A 17,691-nucleotide genomic window follows, 5' to 3' on the forward strand; every position below is an offset into this window, starting at 1 on the left:
ATCACACGACCCCCATCACCCCATCCACACTTTGACTGACAGCTGTAAATGAGGATTGATTTATTCCGATTTGGGGAACGCAACGTCTAAATGACACATCTGAACGAACAAGCCGAGCTAATGGACACAAAGATGGAAAGTGGGTGGGGGGAGGTTTAAGGTGTGGGAGCAGCCAACATTTCGTACTTAGCAGCATTATTTCTTGCTCAGTCACTGTGCCTCCAACCGCTAGCTACAGAACAGTGCCCCCTTCAGGCATCCATGATCTGCATCAAGTACCCAAGACCCACTAACTGACAAAAGGAACACATTTTAAATGGATGCATTTGGGTCATGCCTAAACTGAGAACATGCTTAATACATACTGTGAAGCGTGTCATTGCATATGTCATGTTAACCCATTATTAGTCACATCGAATTAAAGTTCTCAGAGGAGATCAGATGTGCAATTTATACCAAAGATTCACATATCTTCTGATGCACATTTTGAATCATCTGACCACGGTGAAATAAATGCGCGACTAAAGGCTGGCATTAAAGCAGCTAGACAAAGTGCAGATCTCATATGCTGAAAGGGAAGGTTATCATTTCCCTTACAATTAAGCATTGTGGATTTCTTGAAGATTCAAAGCACTGCGAATATTGAGCGAGTTTGATAGAGATAAAAACGGTGCATCATTACAGGCAAAAAAAATGTCATTACAATATGAAATACATACATACATACTCAAAGCCATAGTAATGAATGCAACATATAAAATTCATACATGTTCATGATGCACACACCTTCTTTTGGATGCATTTATATTTTGAAATCAGGTATAACGCAATGCACTGATATTGACCATCACAGATTGAGAAGTGAAAATAGCAGGAGCATATAGCAGAAAATATGACATGGATTGGCATCGAATGCAAGGGATGGACAAAAGACATGCATATATACGCCAACCAAACCCACGGCAGTTGATTTAAACAAAACACCCCCTCTATATCTACACATCCCACTCTTTTTCTTTTCTTTCATTTACTTGTTCTGCACAATAAGGAGTGAAGGAACCCCACCCTAACCCAACCACTTCCTGTGTGACAGACAAACCTTCATCATCATCCTCCTCGCCATCTTCATCATCCCTTTGGAGAAGGCGGCGGTCTCATTTTCCAGGTTAAACCGACTGACCGAGACACATGTAGTATAGCGAGGTGTTGAATGCATGTGTATGTAGGTGATACTCACTCATGCTCTGGTTTAACCTGCTGGGAAAGTGCTGCTGGGAGGTGAAACTGTCTAGGAGCGGTGTGCCCGTCCCCTGCTCGTGCTCTCTCCATCTTCTTCGTTCTGTAGAAGCGGGCCAGTGCATTTCTGCAGCGTTTCTGACCTCTTTTGCCAGAGGCCCACTCTGTCTGCCACATGCACTCTTCTTTACCTCAAGGCGGCCCAGTGGTCTGAACCTATATATGAGCCACGAGCAGGGTTACTGTGGGCTGCTTTATTGTCGGAGGCGGAGCGTACCAAGTCAGCCCAGAGACACGGGGGGAATCTGAGGAGAAGTCATTATTCAACCTGATCCATGAGCCTGTTTACCATCAGCCGTCCACCCCTCCTCCTCATCTCTCCTCCAGCATCCCTGCCAGCCTCCTCGTTCACTCTCACTCATTTCTTCCTTTTTTAAACATCTCTGCATCCTTCCTTTTTCCACTTCTGCTAGCGCAGTGCAATTATGGTAATGGATCCCCCCCACACACACACACACACTCTCCTGATGGATTTCGACATCCTGTCCAGAAACTGGGCTAATAATCCTCTTAAGAGTCATGTTTAGTTAATGAACAGAGTGCACTGACCAGAGATCAGACTCCACATGTAGAGCTATTTGCACTTATCCCACACCTACCATTGTGTGCTTAGATAACACAATCTAGTGTGAAGGTATGGTGCAGGAAAGATGGAAGTAAGTTGAAGTGAGAGTTAAAGAAAAAGATGAGATGCATCGCCTGTTTCGGCGCCATTTTGCTCGGGTAAAGCATCTCCTGCTTTCAGTCTGTCATTTAAGGCGTTTGCCTTTTTGACTACAGGACATAGGCACCTAAATCGAGTTTGTGCCTTAAAAAAAAAGATTTTATTTAGCTTCTATAAAGGAAACATGTGGGTTATAGAAGGCTGCATGTTTGCCCACACACACAAACGCAGAAAACGAGAGAAAGGCAAGAGACTACGCCTCATCAGGAGCAAGCATTTCCTTTGTCTTCAGGCAGGCAGCTCAGCAGCCTTATGGAGCACGCACAATATACAATTTACACTTTGCCGCCACCTCGCAGGGTCGATGCACATCTGGATATCTCGGCACAATTGTACTGATACAATTCTGAGCATGGCACCTGCAGCATCTTTGTTTTATTCAGCAGCCAGTTTAATGCGATTCTGAACGTCTTTTCAATAAGAGATTGAGACGGCGGCGATACATAATGAGAATGAAGATGATGATAAATGGAAGAGCAGTTACACAAGTTCGACAAAAGGAAGATATTAAATCTCATAGCCCTTAGAGTCAATCAGAGTTGTACTGAAAATGCTAAAGAGATTGTCAGCCACACACACACACATACATTCAGGCAGGGAGGGAAGGTGAGGAAAGTGCCAGGCAGTAAGTGCACTTCCAGTAAGAGTCGAGCCGCACTCTGGCAGGCCCACCACAAAAACATGCCTGACAAAAAAGACGAGAGTAGGGGGAGGGATAGAGACAGTGAAAAAGAGAAGGAGAGAAGAGATAAGCAGAGGAAAAGATGGGTGGGGGTAGATGGTTTCGAACCTTCAGGAAGCGAAAACCAAGTAGATCATTACAGGACTTGATGAGTCAACAGCCAATTCTCTATGAGCGTCTATAACATTCGAACAGACGAGAATATGTTTATTCTTCAAGGAAAGAAGTAATTGAGGACATCATCCAATTGCTATTATCAGGACATGATCTGTTAAACGTCTTCTGTACATTTAATGGGTGTGGCTGTGTGATTGTTCAAAAATTATAAATATCTTTTGATTCTGAAAAAGAGTCAAAATCTGTGCACTACGGTTGTGCTACGGGTAACCCAAGTTGAAGGGAAAGTTCACCCCAAAATGGAAATTTTCTGTTAATTTACTCACCCTCAGGCCATCCAAGGTGTAGGAGTCTCTTTTTCTTCAGTAGAACAGACGATTTTTAACTGAAACCGTAGTCCTTGGTAATTCACATAATAAAAGTCAATAGCTAACGTCACTTTGAGAATCAAAAAAACATATAGGCAAAATGAAATTAATAACAGTGGCTCCTGATGACACATTGAGGTCATATGAAGTGAAACGATCAGTCTGTGCAAGAAAAATAACATTATTTACAACATTATTACCTGTAATCCACGGCCTCGCCAAACAGTCCTGAGCGCATTCACGACAGTCACATGTCAACTGACACTGTGTTTGTTTACAACAGAGAGGGAGGATGCATGTGTTATATTGTTCATCAAAATGGTACTTGCTTGTACTTATCCTGGATACCGCAACCTATATAAAAAATTAAGATTATGTTTGCTTGCGTGATCTGAAAAGGGGAGATTGACTTTTAATAGATTCTCAACGTTTGAGCTCCCATGCATACGTCATAATGCAACAGGAAGCTTGCACTCCAGACTGTCATGAATGTACACAGGATTGTTTGCCGAGGCTGTGTATTACAGGTAATAATGTTGTAAATAATGTTCAGTTTCTTGCACAGACTGATCATTTCGGTTCATAAAACATCAATGTATCATCAGGAGCCACAGGTATTAATTGTGTTTTGCTTGTATATTGTTTTTGACTCCCAAAGTGACGATAGCAGTTGACTTGCATTATATGAATCACCAAGGACTACGGTTTCAGCTAAAAAAATGTACTGTTACTACTGAAGAAAAAGTCACCTACATCTTGGATGACCTGAGGGTAAGTAAATTAAAACTATCCCTTTAAAGTCCCGGCACCCAGCTCAGATTCTGATTACTTCCTGTCTGCTCTATATATTATCCAAATAAAGTTGTAAAATGCCTAAATAAAATGATCTTACTGCTTTTCTCATACAGCCTACAGAAATGCCTTGTCTCTGACAGCATTGAAAATAGGCCATAGATTTGGACAGATAATCACCAGTTTAGATCCATGTTTCCAAAGTTATGGAAGCCCTTCAGTAAGACATAAAGTGCCCCTTCAGTAAGACTTATAGTACCTCTTCATCGACATAAAACCACAAAAGTGCTCCTTTTAACTCATATTATACTGGACATCATTTAGCATGGTCAATAATATTGTTAAGATGCCATTTATTCCAATGACTCACTTTAAAACTTAAAACAATCAACACAAGTAGCTTCCTCTCAAACTGAAGCACTTTGAGAAATAAGGAATATATTTTAGAACTGAGAAATGCACAGAGAACATCTACCAGTTTAGAGTCTTTATATATATTTTTTTAAGACAAATTAACTGAGGGATATTTTTGACAGAGTTTGTCCAAAAAATTGGAATAAAGTAAAACTGACATCTTTCCCAATAATGATTAAGTTATTTACCAAAACTTTACCACACATAACAAATGGCTCAAATATAAAAGTCAGTTGCAGCCACAGCTAGAAATCATTAAAGACAATGTTAGTCATGATCTTATATAGCCAGCAGCCATGTCACCCTGTAGCCCAAGACTAGTTGCTCACTGAAGCTAAGCAGGGCTGAGCCTGGTTAGTACCTGGATGGGAGACCTCCTGGGAAAACCAGGTTGCTGCTGGAAGAGGTGTTAGTGAGGCCAGCAGGGGGCGCTCACCCTGTGGTCTGTGTGGGACCTAACGCCCCAGTACAGTGATGGGGACACTATACTGTAACAAGTGGCCTCCTAATCATCCCCATATATATATATATATATATATATATATACATACTAATTGGCTTCATCACTCTGTCTCCTTTTCACCAATAATCTGGTGTGTGGTGGGCGTTCTTGCGCAATATGGCTGCCGTCGCATCATCCAGGTGAAGTGATGCTGCTGCACATTGGTGGTGGTTGTGGAGATTCCCCCTTCTATGTAAAGCGCTTTGAGTGCCAAGAAAAGCGCTAGGCTATATAAAATGTAATGAATTATGAATTATTATTATTTGATGATGGATGAAGCCCCAAGAAATGGCATGACAAGAGCATTTACGCCATCAGGCTTTAGTTTATCCCAAATCCACTTCAACATTCAAGTATGTGATGATATATTACTTCCTGTGATTTTGTGTAAATACATTTAGGTCACTGGTTTTCAGCATTAAATGTATACACACTGGAAAAGTACAAACATTTTCCACGTATGCAGTAAAATCCCACCAAACAGACTAATTTAAGCTTAGTAGCTCACAATGCTATGAGGTGTGCAGATATGGACAAAAGCCACAAAGAAGTCTCCAACTTTAATTTCATGCGGTTTGCCAGCTCAGTGTTGACTTGACTGCTGATTCCTGGCTCTAGTGAGCTCACTATAATTCACTAAACCTGTAGCATCACAATGCGGTCACCATTAACATCACCCTTCTGTCCCTTTCTGAACCCACATGCTCTATTTGTCTTCAGGTGCTTTGTGTACCAGAACAGAATAACAAACAGGGATTGGAAATATGCATGAATTGAATAATCCTCTGGTATCAACAGCATCCACAGGGGGGCGTAGTAACCACTGTTAAGTTTCATGAAGTAATAAACATTTAAGTTTTTTTTTAAAATCCGTTTTGACATTTATTTCTTTTGATTTACGAAGGCAGCAGTCAGCAAAAACTCTATTTAAACTAGAGTTTAAACTCTTTCTTAAAATGTAATGCTCTTGGCTGTGTAATTTCAATGTTTGTTTGTAAAAGGTTTAAAGAATTACACAATGCATTGCCTGACTCAAGTTTTGCCACGTCATGACTCTTGGTCATCACGACTGTCTTACACTTACAGATGCAGCTGAATTCAATTGTAACTCATTGCTACAGCAAAGTCACGACTTAGCAAACACAACACAACACATATAATCAATTCACACAGCATGAACTATATAATTCCTAAAAGTTACCACCCACAACTTCCCAAATCAAAATAAACAGGGAAATGCATGGGGTATGGTACACACACAAGAAAAGCTGCACTAAGGAGCAATGATAATGTACAAAAACATGAATAGCAGGAAACCTGTTGCCATGAAGATAGACGCATACACATGGACTGTCTGAGACCTATTAGACCCATCCTGTCTGTCTCTCAAGCTCTAAAAGAAACAGCATAGTGCTAATTATAAATGGGCTAAGTGTGGAGATTGTTTAAATGTTTATTTGGCTTCTACTGAGGCAGTGATGCAGAATGTCTCATCAAATTATTACCCTTAGTCGATGCAGAGTACATCATTAACAGGGAAACAATAACAAAAACCAAACACTACCAACAAAAACATTTCAGGACAGTAAGTTTTTTTTTTTTAAAGAATTGAATACTTCTGTTCAGCAAGTATGCAGTCAATTAATCACAAAGTGACAGTAAAGACATTTATAATGTTAAAAGAAAATTCTATTTAAAATATATGCTGTTCTTTGGAACTTTCTATTCATAAAAGAATCATCAACATAAAAGAAAAGTATCATGGTTTCCACAAAAAAATTAAGCAGTACAACTGTTTTTAATACTGATAATAATGAGAAAATGCTTCTTGAGCACCAAATCAGCATCGGCCTGTTAGAATGATTTCTGAAAGACTATGTGACAATGAAGTCTGTAATGCATGTTAAGTTACACATAAAATTGCTGGCAATAAAAATCAAACCATCTCATGCATACAATTAGCATTAATTTAGAAAAATTACATTTAAAAATGTTTGTTGTAACTGACAAGCTAAATCATTTTTTGATATTATGATCTCTTTAAAAAAAAAAATAGAATCCTTTACATGCACAGCAGATGGCTTCAAATTGAAGCGACTTAAAATAAAGGGAACATATATTACATTAACAATTACAGACTGAAGTTTAAAAAAATGCATCTGAAAGCACCTTTAAAAGCCAAATCAACTAGGCTAGGTATCTGATTAAGTTTAAAGCTGCAGTCCGTAGCTTTTTTAAGTTAAAAATAATCCAAAATAATTATATTAAAAAAAACTTATTCTGCCAGTGGTCAAAACTATCTGCTTGCCATAGCTAGATTCAAAACGGTTAGCTTGTAATAATGATTTTAATTCCAGTGGTACTGGTGGGTTTCCGCGGGAAATTCGAGCATGTCTTTGCGTCATTACGTCACACCCGTACACATAAAGAAGGAGTTTCGGCTAGCCGGCTATACTGCGCGTGACGAGATGTTTAGATGTATAGGCTTTTCTCGCAGCACTTTACATAATTAAACTTATGGCATCCAGAAAGATCCAAACAACAATCAGTGTCAACTGGAGATTCAGCAGTTATAAAACCCAAAAGACTTCGTACTTCGGATTTAAGGTGGCTAGAGAAAGAGAAAGAAACCGTCTCATGCGAACACAAGGATTTAAACATCGGCGGGGCTTTTGAAAAGTGCGTGAACTCCGTGTTTTGAAGGGGTTCAAAACGGAAGAAGAGACGGCTTTTTTCTGCTGAACAAGTAAGACATTTCAATAGTTCAATCGTGTAACAGTACGTTTTCTTAATTCACACAGTTATGGAGTTTCCTTTGTTGTGCCTTTCTCGTTTTGCTATTATGGAGAATATGAATTCTGAACTACACAGGTAACCATTAAAACACATTAAATTTAACATTAGTCACGCAATGCTGATGTGATGTTGTTAACATGAACAATTTGAGAACAAAGTAGGCTATAATTTGCACGGTTGCTGTAAATCGCGTTGATTAAATCTAACGAAGCTTATCATGTCGAATGCTTTTTCCCCCTTAGTTGGTCAGAACAAAAATGGATGTTACTTACTTGTTCAGAAGACATTTTCTTATGAAAATTCTTATGTTGGTCAAACTTTCAAAAAGTGAATCTGTGATTCTGTATGACAGTATCCACACAGCGTGGTGACTGACAGCAGCACTCGCCTCAAAGCACTGTGTTCATCCGCGCTGTTTCATGCCGATTTACAACCCACGTAAAGATGATAATTCCGCGAATCACTGCAGTTACAGATTTCGAACAGAGATATGGCGACAAAGAGGAAAAGCTACGGACTGCAGCTTTAACTTAGACACTACAGCACAGAAATGAGTACAACTTACTAAAATATATTTTAAAAAACGTATTATCAGACCAGGCTAGCAATTTAGTCATGATATGTACACTCACCGGCCACTTTATTAGGTACCCCATGCTAGTAACGGGTTGGACCCCCTTTTGCCTTCAGAACTGCCTCAATTCTTCGTGGCATAGATTCAACAAGGTGCTGGAAGCATTCCTCAGGGAGTTTGGTCCATATTGACATGATGGCATCACACAGTTGCCGCAGATTTGTCGGCTGCACATCCATGATGCGAATCTCCCGTTCCACCACATCCCAAAGATGCTCTATTGGGTTGAGATCTGGTGACTGTGGAGGCCATTTTAGTACAGTGAACTCATTGTCATGTTCAAGAAACCAATTTGAAATGATTAGAGCTTTGTGACATGGTGGAAGTAGCCATCAGAGGATGGGTACATGGTGGCCATAAAGGGATGGACATGGTCAGAAACAATGCTCAGGTAGGCCGTGGCATTTAAACGATGCCCAATTGGCACTAAGGGGCCTAAAGTGTGCCAGGAAAACATCCCCCACACCACTACACCACCACCACCAGCCTGCACAGTGGTAACAAGGCATGATGGTTCCATGTTCTCATTCTGTTTACGCCAAATTCTGACTCTAACATCTGAATGTCTCAACAGAAATCGAGACTCATCAGACCAGGCAACATTTTTCCAGTCTTCAACTGTTCAATTTTGGTGAGCTCTTGCAAATTGTAGCCTCTTTTTCCTATTTGTAGTGGAGATGAGTGGTACCCGGTGGAGTCTTCTGCTGTTGTAGCCCATCCGCCTCAAGGTTGTGCGTGTTGTGGCTTCACAAATGCTTTGCTGCATACCTCGGTTGTAACGAGTGGTTATTTCAGTCACTGTTGCCCTTCTATCAGCTCGAACCAGTCTGGCCATTCTCCTCTGACCTCTGGCATCAACAAGGCATTTCCGCCCACAGAACTGCCGCTCACTGGATGTTTTTTCTTTTTCGGACCATTCTCTGTAAACCCTAGAGATGGTTGTGCGTGAAAATCCCAGTAAATTAGCAGTTTCTGAAATACTCAGACCAGCCCTTCTGGCACCAACAATCATGCCACGTTCAAAGTCACTCAAATCAACTTTCTTCCCCATACTGATGCTCGGTTTGAACTGCAGGAGATTGTCTTGACCATGTCTACATGCCTAAATGCACTGAGTTGCCGCCATGTGATTGGCTGCTTAGAAATTAAGTGTTAACGAGCAGTTGGACAGGTGTACCTAATAAAGTGGCCGGTGAGTGTATATGTCCATGTATATGACAAGCAAACTTGTATCAAATTGTGGTGTAAAGCTTGATTTTACTGCCCATACATGTTTTAAAATGAGAAAAAGGAGGACAATGACTCAGACTATAAAATATAGAATATAAAACGAGAAATGCTACACTACCATATCGAAAGAAAGTAACTTGGTTTTCTATGTAAAAAAAAAAAACACACCACTAAATCTTTGGAAAAACTCCATCACAACACAATATTCAAGCAAACTACTTTGCAAGGGAATTTTATGAAACAGCTGGTTTCCACTTATTTGCTGCTCTTAATGCTTTTCTTTTGAACTTTCTATTCTTCAAAGAATCTTGGAAAAAAATGATCGTGGTTTCCACAAAAATATTAAGGCAGCACTGTTTTAAACATTGATAATCATAAGAAATGCAACTTAAAGGCACAACATCTAATTTAGGCCGCTAGAGGTCACTTATTCAAAACAAAGGCGTAGCTTGATGCTGTGAATGAGCGTGGATTCATGGGAGTTCACCGTCACCGATGGAAAGGAATCCAACGGACTCGGGCAGGAATCATGTTTGTGGATGAGCTAATGTATTAAAGTTTTATTATCGTTACTGTGGTATGAAGCAGGGCTGGAGCGAATGCTAATGAGAGAGACCTGCGATACAAACCGGTATTGAGTCCAGCGGTGCTTTTATTATCCATCACACATTATATTTTAAAATTAACATGTCATTTAGCAACACAAGTCATCCAGTTTTTATTAATATGATATTCTAATATCGATCTAGATTACTGCAAAGTGCACCAAGTGTCTCATAGCAGCCATCGAGCGAAGGCATTATAATATAACTTTCAACACTCTCAAATGTATTTAGTAGGATTGTTTTCAGCATAAGCATGAGAAAGCTCTCTATGATTATGCCTTGTTAGCCACTTGACAAAATAGTGTTGTCTCTGAGGCATGGTACAAACATTGTAGGCTATTCTAGGTAAATAAAGAAAAAAAGTGATTCAAACAATAAGACTAACCGTGTTGAGCTATACATTGTTGGAAACGTTTGGAATACTGTAAGTACACAAGTCAACAAAATATAACATTGTTCTAGTGGTTTTTGGATATTTTAATCTAAAAATCTTAGATATTGCGCCTTTAAGCAGATCAACTTAAATTCAAATTAAGCAAATCAGCATATTAGAGTGATGTGAATATTTTAAAGTATTCAATTACAAAAACATTTTTAAATTGTAATACTATTTTACAATATTGTTATATAATATAATGCTGTTTGTTATATATTGTTTTACTAAATGCAGCCTTGGTGAGCATAAGAGACTTCTTTAAAAAGCCTTTAAAAATCTTACCGACCCCAAACTTTAGAACTTAGTGTATATAAATTATTTTAAACTGTAGTGTACATCCAGAAAATTAGAGCACTTTGATAACAACAAATGCTACAGTGTAAAAAATGTAAGCAGTAGCTAAATATATGACACAACACAGCTGCATCTCATGTGATGCAATGGTGAGGTATAAAGTATAAACGCAACTATGAACACAACCCCCCACCCAAAAACACTTACTAACCTGAATATCTGTGTCCTTGACTGGCTCAAGAGGCTCAAATGTAGTGGCTGCACTGAGACTTTCAAGACGCTGGGAGATATGGAAGATGTCAAGACCACGAGAGCCCAGGAGGATGGAGCTGAAGTAAAAAAAAAAACATTATGACACCATTTTAAAGAGCATGCTTTTTTTTTTGTTATTACTTCAAATGCATTTAAAAGTCATGCCAATTCATATAAACACATCAAACTGAAAACTCACGCTTTTACATCAGCTGTGTCTTGAGAGGTTCTGGTGAGAGTGCGGGACCGTAGTCGCTCTCCTGCCTGCTGGATCTCCTGTAGGTTTCGCTCGACATGGGGCAACTCGGACACGGCCTCAGTCTCTGCTGCAAGCTGTTCTGCCTGCTGCAGGAGTTCCCCGAAGCCCTCAGTATCCATTTCCAGCACCCGTTCCACTTGACAGCAAAACAAGAGCAGTATGCCTGTTACACATGGCGATATGCACATCATTTGTATTCAGTATATCAGTTACCACAGTAACACCCAGCAGATTATCAGATCTGAAAGCTTTTTACATTGCTAACCCTACAGTTTGAAAGAGACTCCATGTCAATTTATCATGATTTTACAATAGTAACTGTGGGATTTAGGTTGAAAATATATATAATTTTCATGATTACTTAGGTAAGTCAGTGACATGATATACATACATTCGCATTTATTCTTTTAGCATAACTGGGACGAATATTCATCATATGTAAATATATATAGATAGATAATAAGTAACACAATATTAGTACTACATTGAATGAGTGTCATGGTTGTTTAGCTTGTGTAATAACTGTAGTCAATAGAAAAGACTGTCACTTGCTAGGAAGCTAACTTGACATGAGGTGCTGTCGGTAAACGTGTCCCAAACAGACACCTGTCAAATGCGACTACAATTAACTAAATAGTTAATTAGTTAACGCATATGTAACAACCCACCTCGCAGAATGTGTATTCTTATAGCGGCTATAATAGAATGACTTCACTTTAGCTGCTATGCTAAACACATCCCCCTCGTGAACTCCCGGGTTCCTGTGAGAACGAGCGCTGATTGGTTCAAACCGTTTTTTCCCACAAACACCCGCGACTAGAGCCTCGATAGAACTTTATTCAGATGATTCTGTTTACAAATTACAATACGTAATATCGGCGAGATCAAGTCATGCACATTTTCTGTAAGATTACTTGGAAATCCATTTGACTCAAACATGACGGTGAAGATACAGCGGTGTCCGATATACTTGATATATCATGTTTGGTAAGCCTATATGATGTCTAAAAATCATGGTAGTAACATTGTACAATAATAGTATCATATTTTAATAATAATATAAACTTTATATAATATATAAAATAAATTATATTTGTACAACATAATTAATAATACTAAATTACAGTAATATTAAATTCATATTAAGTCCTTAATTACACCATGAGGGTAAAACATGCAACTTGTTCATGTTGGCATCTGCCTCATTTAACTACCTACACCTACCAAGTGACAAATGAATGTGTGCCAAAATACAGAGTATGCTCGGATAAACAGCCTTTGGCATATAAAATAAAAAGGTAATTTCCCACCTTGGAAAACTTTTTGTTTTGCTTTAACCCAACAATTGAAAACCAATTATTTTTTCCTCTTCACTATGGTGACTATTTTCCCAGATATGCTCTTTGAACAACCCTAACAGAGCAATGATTCATTCAAACAATGTCAGCTTTAAGTTAGGCCTCCTGCAGTTATCAGCTTCCAAGAGAGATGTGCTCACACATGCCATATTTAACACCAGAAATTTTGGTTTCACTTTTTGATGGTCCCTTTGACACATTCTGTTGACTAAGTAACATTGCACCTACACTACAGGTCTACTAAATTGGTGTTAGTAGTCTTACTAAGAGTGTTAAGTAAACTGGTTGGTTCAAATAAATTGACATGCACTTGTAAAAGTTACTTCAGTGTCTGTTGGAGGACCATCACAATAAAGAGTTAAGAGATATTACTCTGAGAATAAGTTGACTGGTAGTTGCAAAGTTACCTATACAGAATGTGTAAAAGGGACCATCAAAATAAAGTGTTAGCAAAATTAACAGTGGGTGGGTCTTAATGATTGCACTGCCATCCAGGGGCGGATCTACCGGGGTGGCATAGGGTGGCAAATGCCACCCTAAAAGAAAGCCTTGCCACCCCTGCTGCCACCCCAGTTGGCAGCAACGAATTAAAAGTTATGGCCAATTTGACAATTTACGAACGCGAATCTCCAATGTCCGACTGCAGTGAATTCGCTCCGTGCATAATATGACGACCGTTGACGTTCGTACTTTATTGTGTGGGCAAATACTTCCGGCGAAAACTTCTGGTGATCTGACCGCGAGAGCGGGAGACAGCGAGAGCAAGAGACAACAGCGACCGAGTTCCATTACCAGAGAGATAAGTTTTCAACCCGACCAAATTTTTAAATGCATATCATTTTCAGTGTATTTCACCTGTGCGTTTCTATGCTTTATATTACTGCATTTATTTTGTGCAAGTGAGATGAGTAAAGAACATCTGTTTCATATATCATTATCTGTCTGGTATTTATAAGCAGTAGCCTACAGTATTTTACTACGTGTAAAATATACACAAACTTAGCTATATTAAGTTGTTTGTGTACAGTTACAAATATAAATGTAAAATATGTGATAATAATATTGATCGAGCAATTGATGTAAGTAAGTAAAAAAACATGCGCAGAATTAAGAAAATATTATTTACTATTTATGGAGATAAATTTTAGCCTATCATAAAGCAAATGTGTGAATGTTCACAGGGTATTTTATTTAACAACTCTAATCGTAGTTGTAACTCTATATTTACAGTAGGCATAATTGTCATTGCGTATGTATGCAGCACGAGTCCAATACAATCTTCTGTTCGTGAACAGTTGTATTTCATTCATTAATCTGACTAACGTTATGCATCCGTGCATTTAATTGCCATTGGCTCGTGTGATAGTAATATGGATCTTAGTAGTATTTAAATGATATAATTGATTCTTGTTGGGTGCTCAACAACATAATATATAAAAAAGGGAAAAAAGGTCGGCACACCTTGGCTCCAAAAGTTAAACGCACCCCTGCCTTTATACTCACACAGGGCTGGACTGGCCATAATATTATAATATAACTATTATTATATAGTAGTGTAATGTAGACAGACACTATATCACAACTAAAAAGAGTTTTGAGTTTTTCTTTGTTCAATTTGCACACTGAATATGGGTTGGAGCTCTTTATTTTGAACTCTCAAAGTGCACCAGATTGATGAATTTAACATTAAAAAGCACAACATTTTCTTACGGGGGAGCATGCCCCCGAACCGGTATTGCTATCCCAATGCAGCTTATAGCTTGTTTTAGGATTCATCACTGTGGAGTATAGTTCAACTTAGTAGTTATTTCATCTGTTAACTCTTACTCAGTGGTTTTTATAGGAGTTGGTATACATATTCAAGGGAGTGCAAAGTTCGGTTGTGTTTATGATTATATGTAATGGGCCAGTCTGGGCCAAAATGCCCGGGCCGATTTTTTGTCCCAGTCCAGCCCCCCCCCCACCCACAAAACAGATACAAATAATGCCCATTTGTAGTGTGTATACATACGATTTCTCATCAAACTGTGTTAACTGTGATTAAATTCAGTAAATATACGTCTGCCATGTTGCCACCCCTCAAAAATTCCTGCCCCCCTCTTGCCACCCCACAAATATTTTTCTAGATCCGCCCCTGCTGCCATCTTATGTATCCTAAAACTTGCATTACCAATATAGCACTTGAATAGCAGGTCAAGAGCCAACCTCATTATATGATAAGTTAAGGTGCATAATGTAGGCTATATTAGAGTTCACGAAAACAAAAGAGGTATGAAATAAAGCCACACACACCATTAACTGCTGACATTGATATATTGTAGACAAGGTACATGGCAGAAAGACTTACAAATGTCTATTTATAAAGAACTAACATCTTGTGATGGTCTTATTTGTAGCAGTACAAATCAGTGCATTGGTTTCCCTCTATAGCCTTTGTTAAATGATTCCACAACATTAAACAGTCAGATTTGGAGAACAACTGGGAGGTCATTTATTTCATAGAAAGACAACATTATGCGATGCAAAACAATGACAAATACAGATGAACAAATTCACATTGTTGTAGCAAAACATCACGTTGACCTCCTCATTGACAGCAGCTGGAGCCGCAAGAATTGCCCTTACAGACACATCCAGAGGCACATTTGCTGCAACCAGATGGGCAGCAGGGACAGCAACCTGTGACAACAGAAGAGAAATAAGTTTAGCCACCTCAGAGAGAAACACAAAAAAAACCTTTCGAAAAACAGTTTCGAAGTTCACTTACTCTTCTTGCAGGTTGTACACTGGCAGTTAGTGCACTTGCAGGTGGCACCACAGTTGCAAGTTCCAGCTACAAAAACATTGATACTTCCATTAAACCAATCCAATAGAACTAAAACTACAATCAGACTGCTACCAGCATAATTTTCATGTGGTTTGAGGCTTTATTAAAGTCCACCTATCCCTATATCCTTAAAACAATACAAATATTTTAAAGTTAAACAAGTCCTGGTAAAACAACCTGACAGGTAAAATGAGACGCCAGGACACCTGCAAGTATATAGTAACTTGATTCCAAAACTAAATTCAACATAATTGTAAAATAAATGGCTAAAACACTTACTCTTGGCGCAATCACAAGGATCCATTTTTCCTCAAGAGTATCTTTAAAGAGCCCGAAAGTCCTTTGGAAGTATCGCTTCACTCGGTTAGTGAATGAGTTGATGTAGAAGGTGCCAGAGAACTGATCGCGCGCTGCTTTTATACAGCCCTGACCGAACACACCGAGTGCAAAAGCCCGCCCGCTTCAGCCTGCACAAGTGCGCACGGTCATTCATCATTAATCACACTGGGTGCAAACTATCAAACAATCAGGACTCAGGAGTCATCATTTCCACCCTGTCACATCAATGTGTTGTTTTTACGATTATATAACTACCAATCCACTCCACTGGCTGAATGTTGATTGGTGTTTGTTTACGTGATTTTATAATTCGATGCTTTTGTTTGTTATTTTCGTTTTGGGAGATGGAAAGACCTTCATGTTTGATAACACAAAGTAGTTTGTTAGAATCAAAGGTCTATAAAAGACCATACTTTGTCATACTTGCCCAGTGCTTCTTTAATGGTTTTAGATTTCTGTGAGAAAGGCAAAGTAATACTCCTTTAAATATTAAAGTAAACACGTAAGAGTCTAAATAAGTTTTAGGCTATGCCTAACTTAAGCAGATATTGGCCCATAGATTACATTAAAGACACAGAAGACGATCGCCTAGAGGCAATTTTTGATTTTATGAAAGCTTTATTCTCTCCCATAATTGTTTGTCAACAGTTTGTCCTCTCTCTCTGCACACGGCACTATTGAAACAAACTGCGTGCGTGTGCGTGACCGCCTCAGCACGTGCTCCCTCTGTCTGCACTCGGCGGAGATGCGGCCGAAACCTCAGTAAACAGAAGAATTGATTTGCACTCGTTTACTCTCTTGCTGCTGGCCGGAGTATTTTTCCATTACCAATTATTCATTACAACTGAATTGATGTAACGAGTGCAGAGTGTCTTTGAATTTTGGGGGTGAAGAGTCATTGAAGAAATCATTTAAAGTGAAGAAATCATTAAAATGCCAAAAAAGAAAAACGCACATTAACGCACGTCACTCAACAAGTGCACGTCTTCTGTGAATAATCTGTCATGTTAGTGGCATATGCTATATTTGAAGTGACTCCACTGCCCTGACTTCCCAGCCAACATTTTTATGTGGGGCCCTTACGGGCAGTGCCCCCCATCAAGGCCGTAACCAGGGTTTGAAAATTAGTGAGGTCCGGGGTGTTGTGTAAAGAATTTTGCTATAATAATGGTTTGGCCATTGGAACCACATTTCCCAATGGACATTAAGCTGTGACCCTTTTTTTTTATGGAATTTGGCATATATATATATATATATATATATATATACAGGGGTTAAATTTGGATTTAATTATGTGTGGGGTAGTCTCTCACTAGGGGGGTCCGAGGGTTTGCCCCCCCGGGATTTTTTGTGTGAAAAATAAACCAAAATGGCACTTTCTGGAGAGTTTTGTGCAAAGAAAAAGTAGGTCTAGCAAGTTCAACGCAATCTCACGACCAATTCGTCCGAATTTGACGAGTGATTAAAAGATGGCTAATTCGTACGAATTCGTACGACCTCATTCGTACGAATTTGTACGATTTGTCTAAACCCACGTGATGGGTAGGTTTAGGGGCGGGGTCAGGGTCATTCGTACGAATTCATACGAATTGGGCAACTCGTCAAATATGTACGTTTTAGCAAAAATCGTACTAATTCGTACGAGTGAGGTCGTACGAACTGTTACGAATTAGCCATCTTTTAATCACTCGTCAAATTCGGACGAAATTCACACAGATCAAACACAAATATGCTGACTGAATAGATTGCTAGTTGAGAAACACTGC

At 39.1% G+C, this 17,691-nt stretch overlaps 2 protein-coding genes and 1 pseudogene across 4 annotated transcripts in view; 1 reads left to right on the plus strand and 2 right to left on the minus strand.

Annotated features, from left to right (window-relative positions):
• nup93 (nucleoporin 93) overlaps window positions 1-11,550 on the minus strand; it is a 23,976-nt gene extending 12,426 nt beyond the window's left edge. Inside the window, exons 1-2 of one of the 2 annotated variants that reach the window (XM_056261142.1) lie at window positions 11,342-11,550; window positions 11,102-11,219 (exon numbers count right to left, since the gene is read on the minus strand). In XM_056261142.1, coding sequence (XP_056117117.1) covers window positions 11,102-11,219; window positions 11,342-11,520 — 297 coding nt within the window. In that variant the 5' untranslated portion in view covers window positions 11,521-11,550. Of the gene's footprint in view, window positions 1-1,237; window positions 1,433-11,101; window positions 11,220-11,341 lie in introns of those variants that run through there. The other variant, XM_056261143.1, reaches the window with a different exon arrangement.
• Window positions 4,328-16,024, minus strand: mt2 (metallothionein 2). Of its 2 annotated transcripts, XR_008808001.1 has the most exons (4): window positions 15,866-16,024; window positions 15,527-15,592; window positions 15,268-15,438; window positions 4,328-4,344 (listed from the first exon to the last, which is right to left on the minus strand). XR_008808001.1 is itself a non-coding variant. In XM_056261158.1 (3 exons), the coding sequence occupies exons 1-3, from the start codon at window positions 15,888-15,890 to the stop codon at window positions 15,347-15,349; spliced, it is 183 nt and encodes a 60-aa protein (XP_056117133.1). In that variant the 5' UTR covers window positions 15,891-16,024; the 3' UTR covers window positions 15,054-15,346. The 2 variants fall into 2 exon arrangements, 1 of the variants encoding a protein (XP_056117133.1); XM_056261158.1 differs by lacking the exon at window positions 4,328-4,344 and having other exon boundaries at window positions 15,054-15,438.
• LOC130094878 (5S ribosomal RNA) lies at window positions 4,680-4,796 on the plus strand (annotated as a pseudogene).
• Window positions 16,025-17,691: the final 1,667 nt, after the last annotated feature.

Source organism: Rhinichthys klamathensis, unplaced genomic scaffold (genome assembly GCF_029890125.1).
Source record: "Rhinichthys klamathensis goyatoka isolate OS25496 unplaced genomic scaffold, OSU_Roscu_1.1 h1tg000181l_1, whole genome shotgun sequence".
Classification (NCBI taxonomy): Eukaryota; Metazoa; Chordata; class Actinopteri; order Cypriniformes; family Leuciscidae; genus Rhinichthys; species Rhinichthys klamathensis.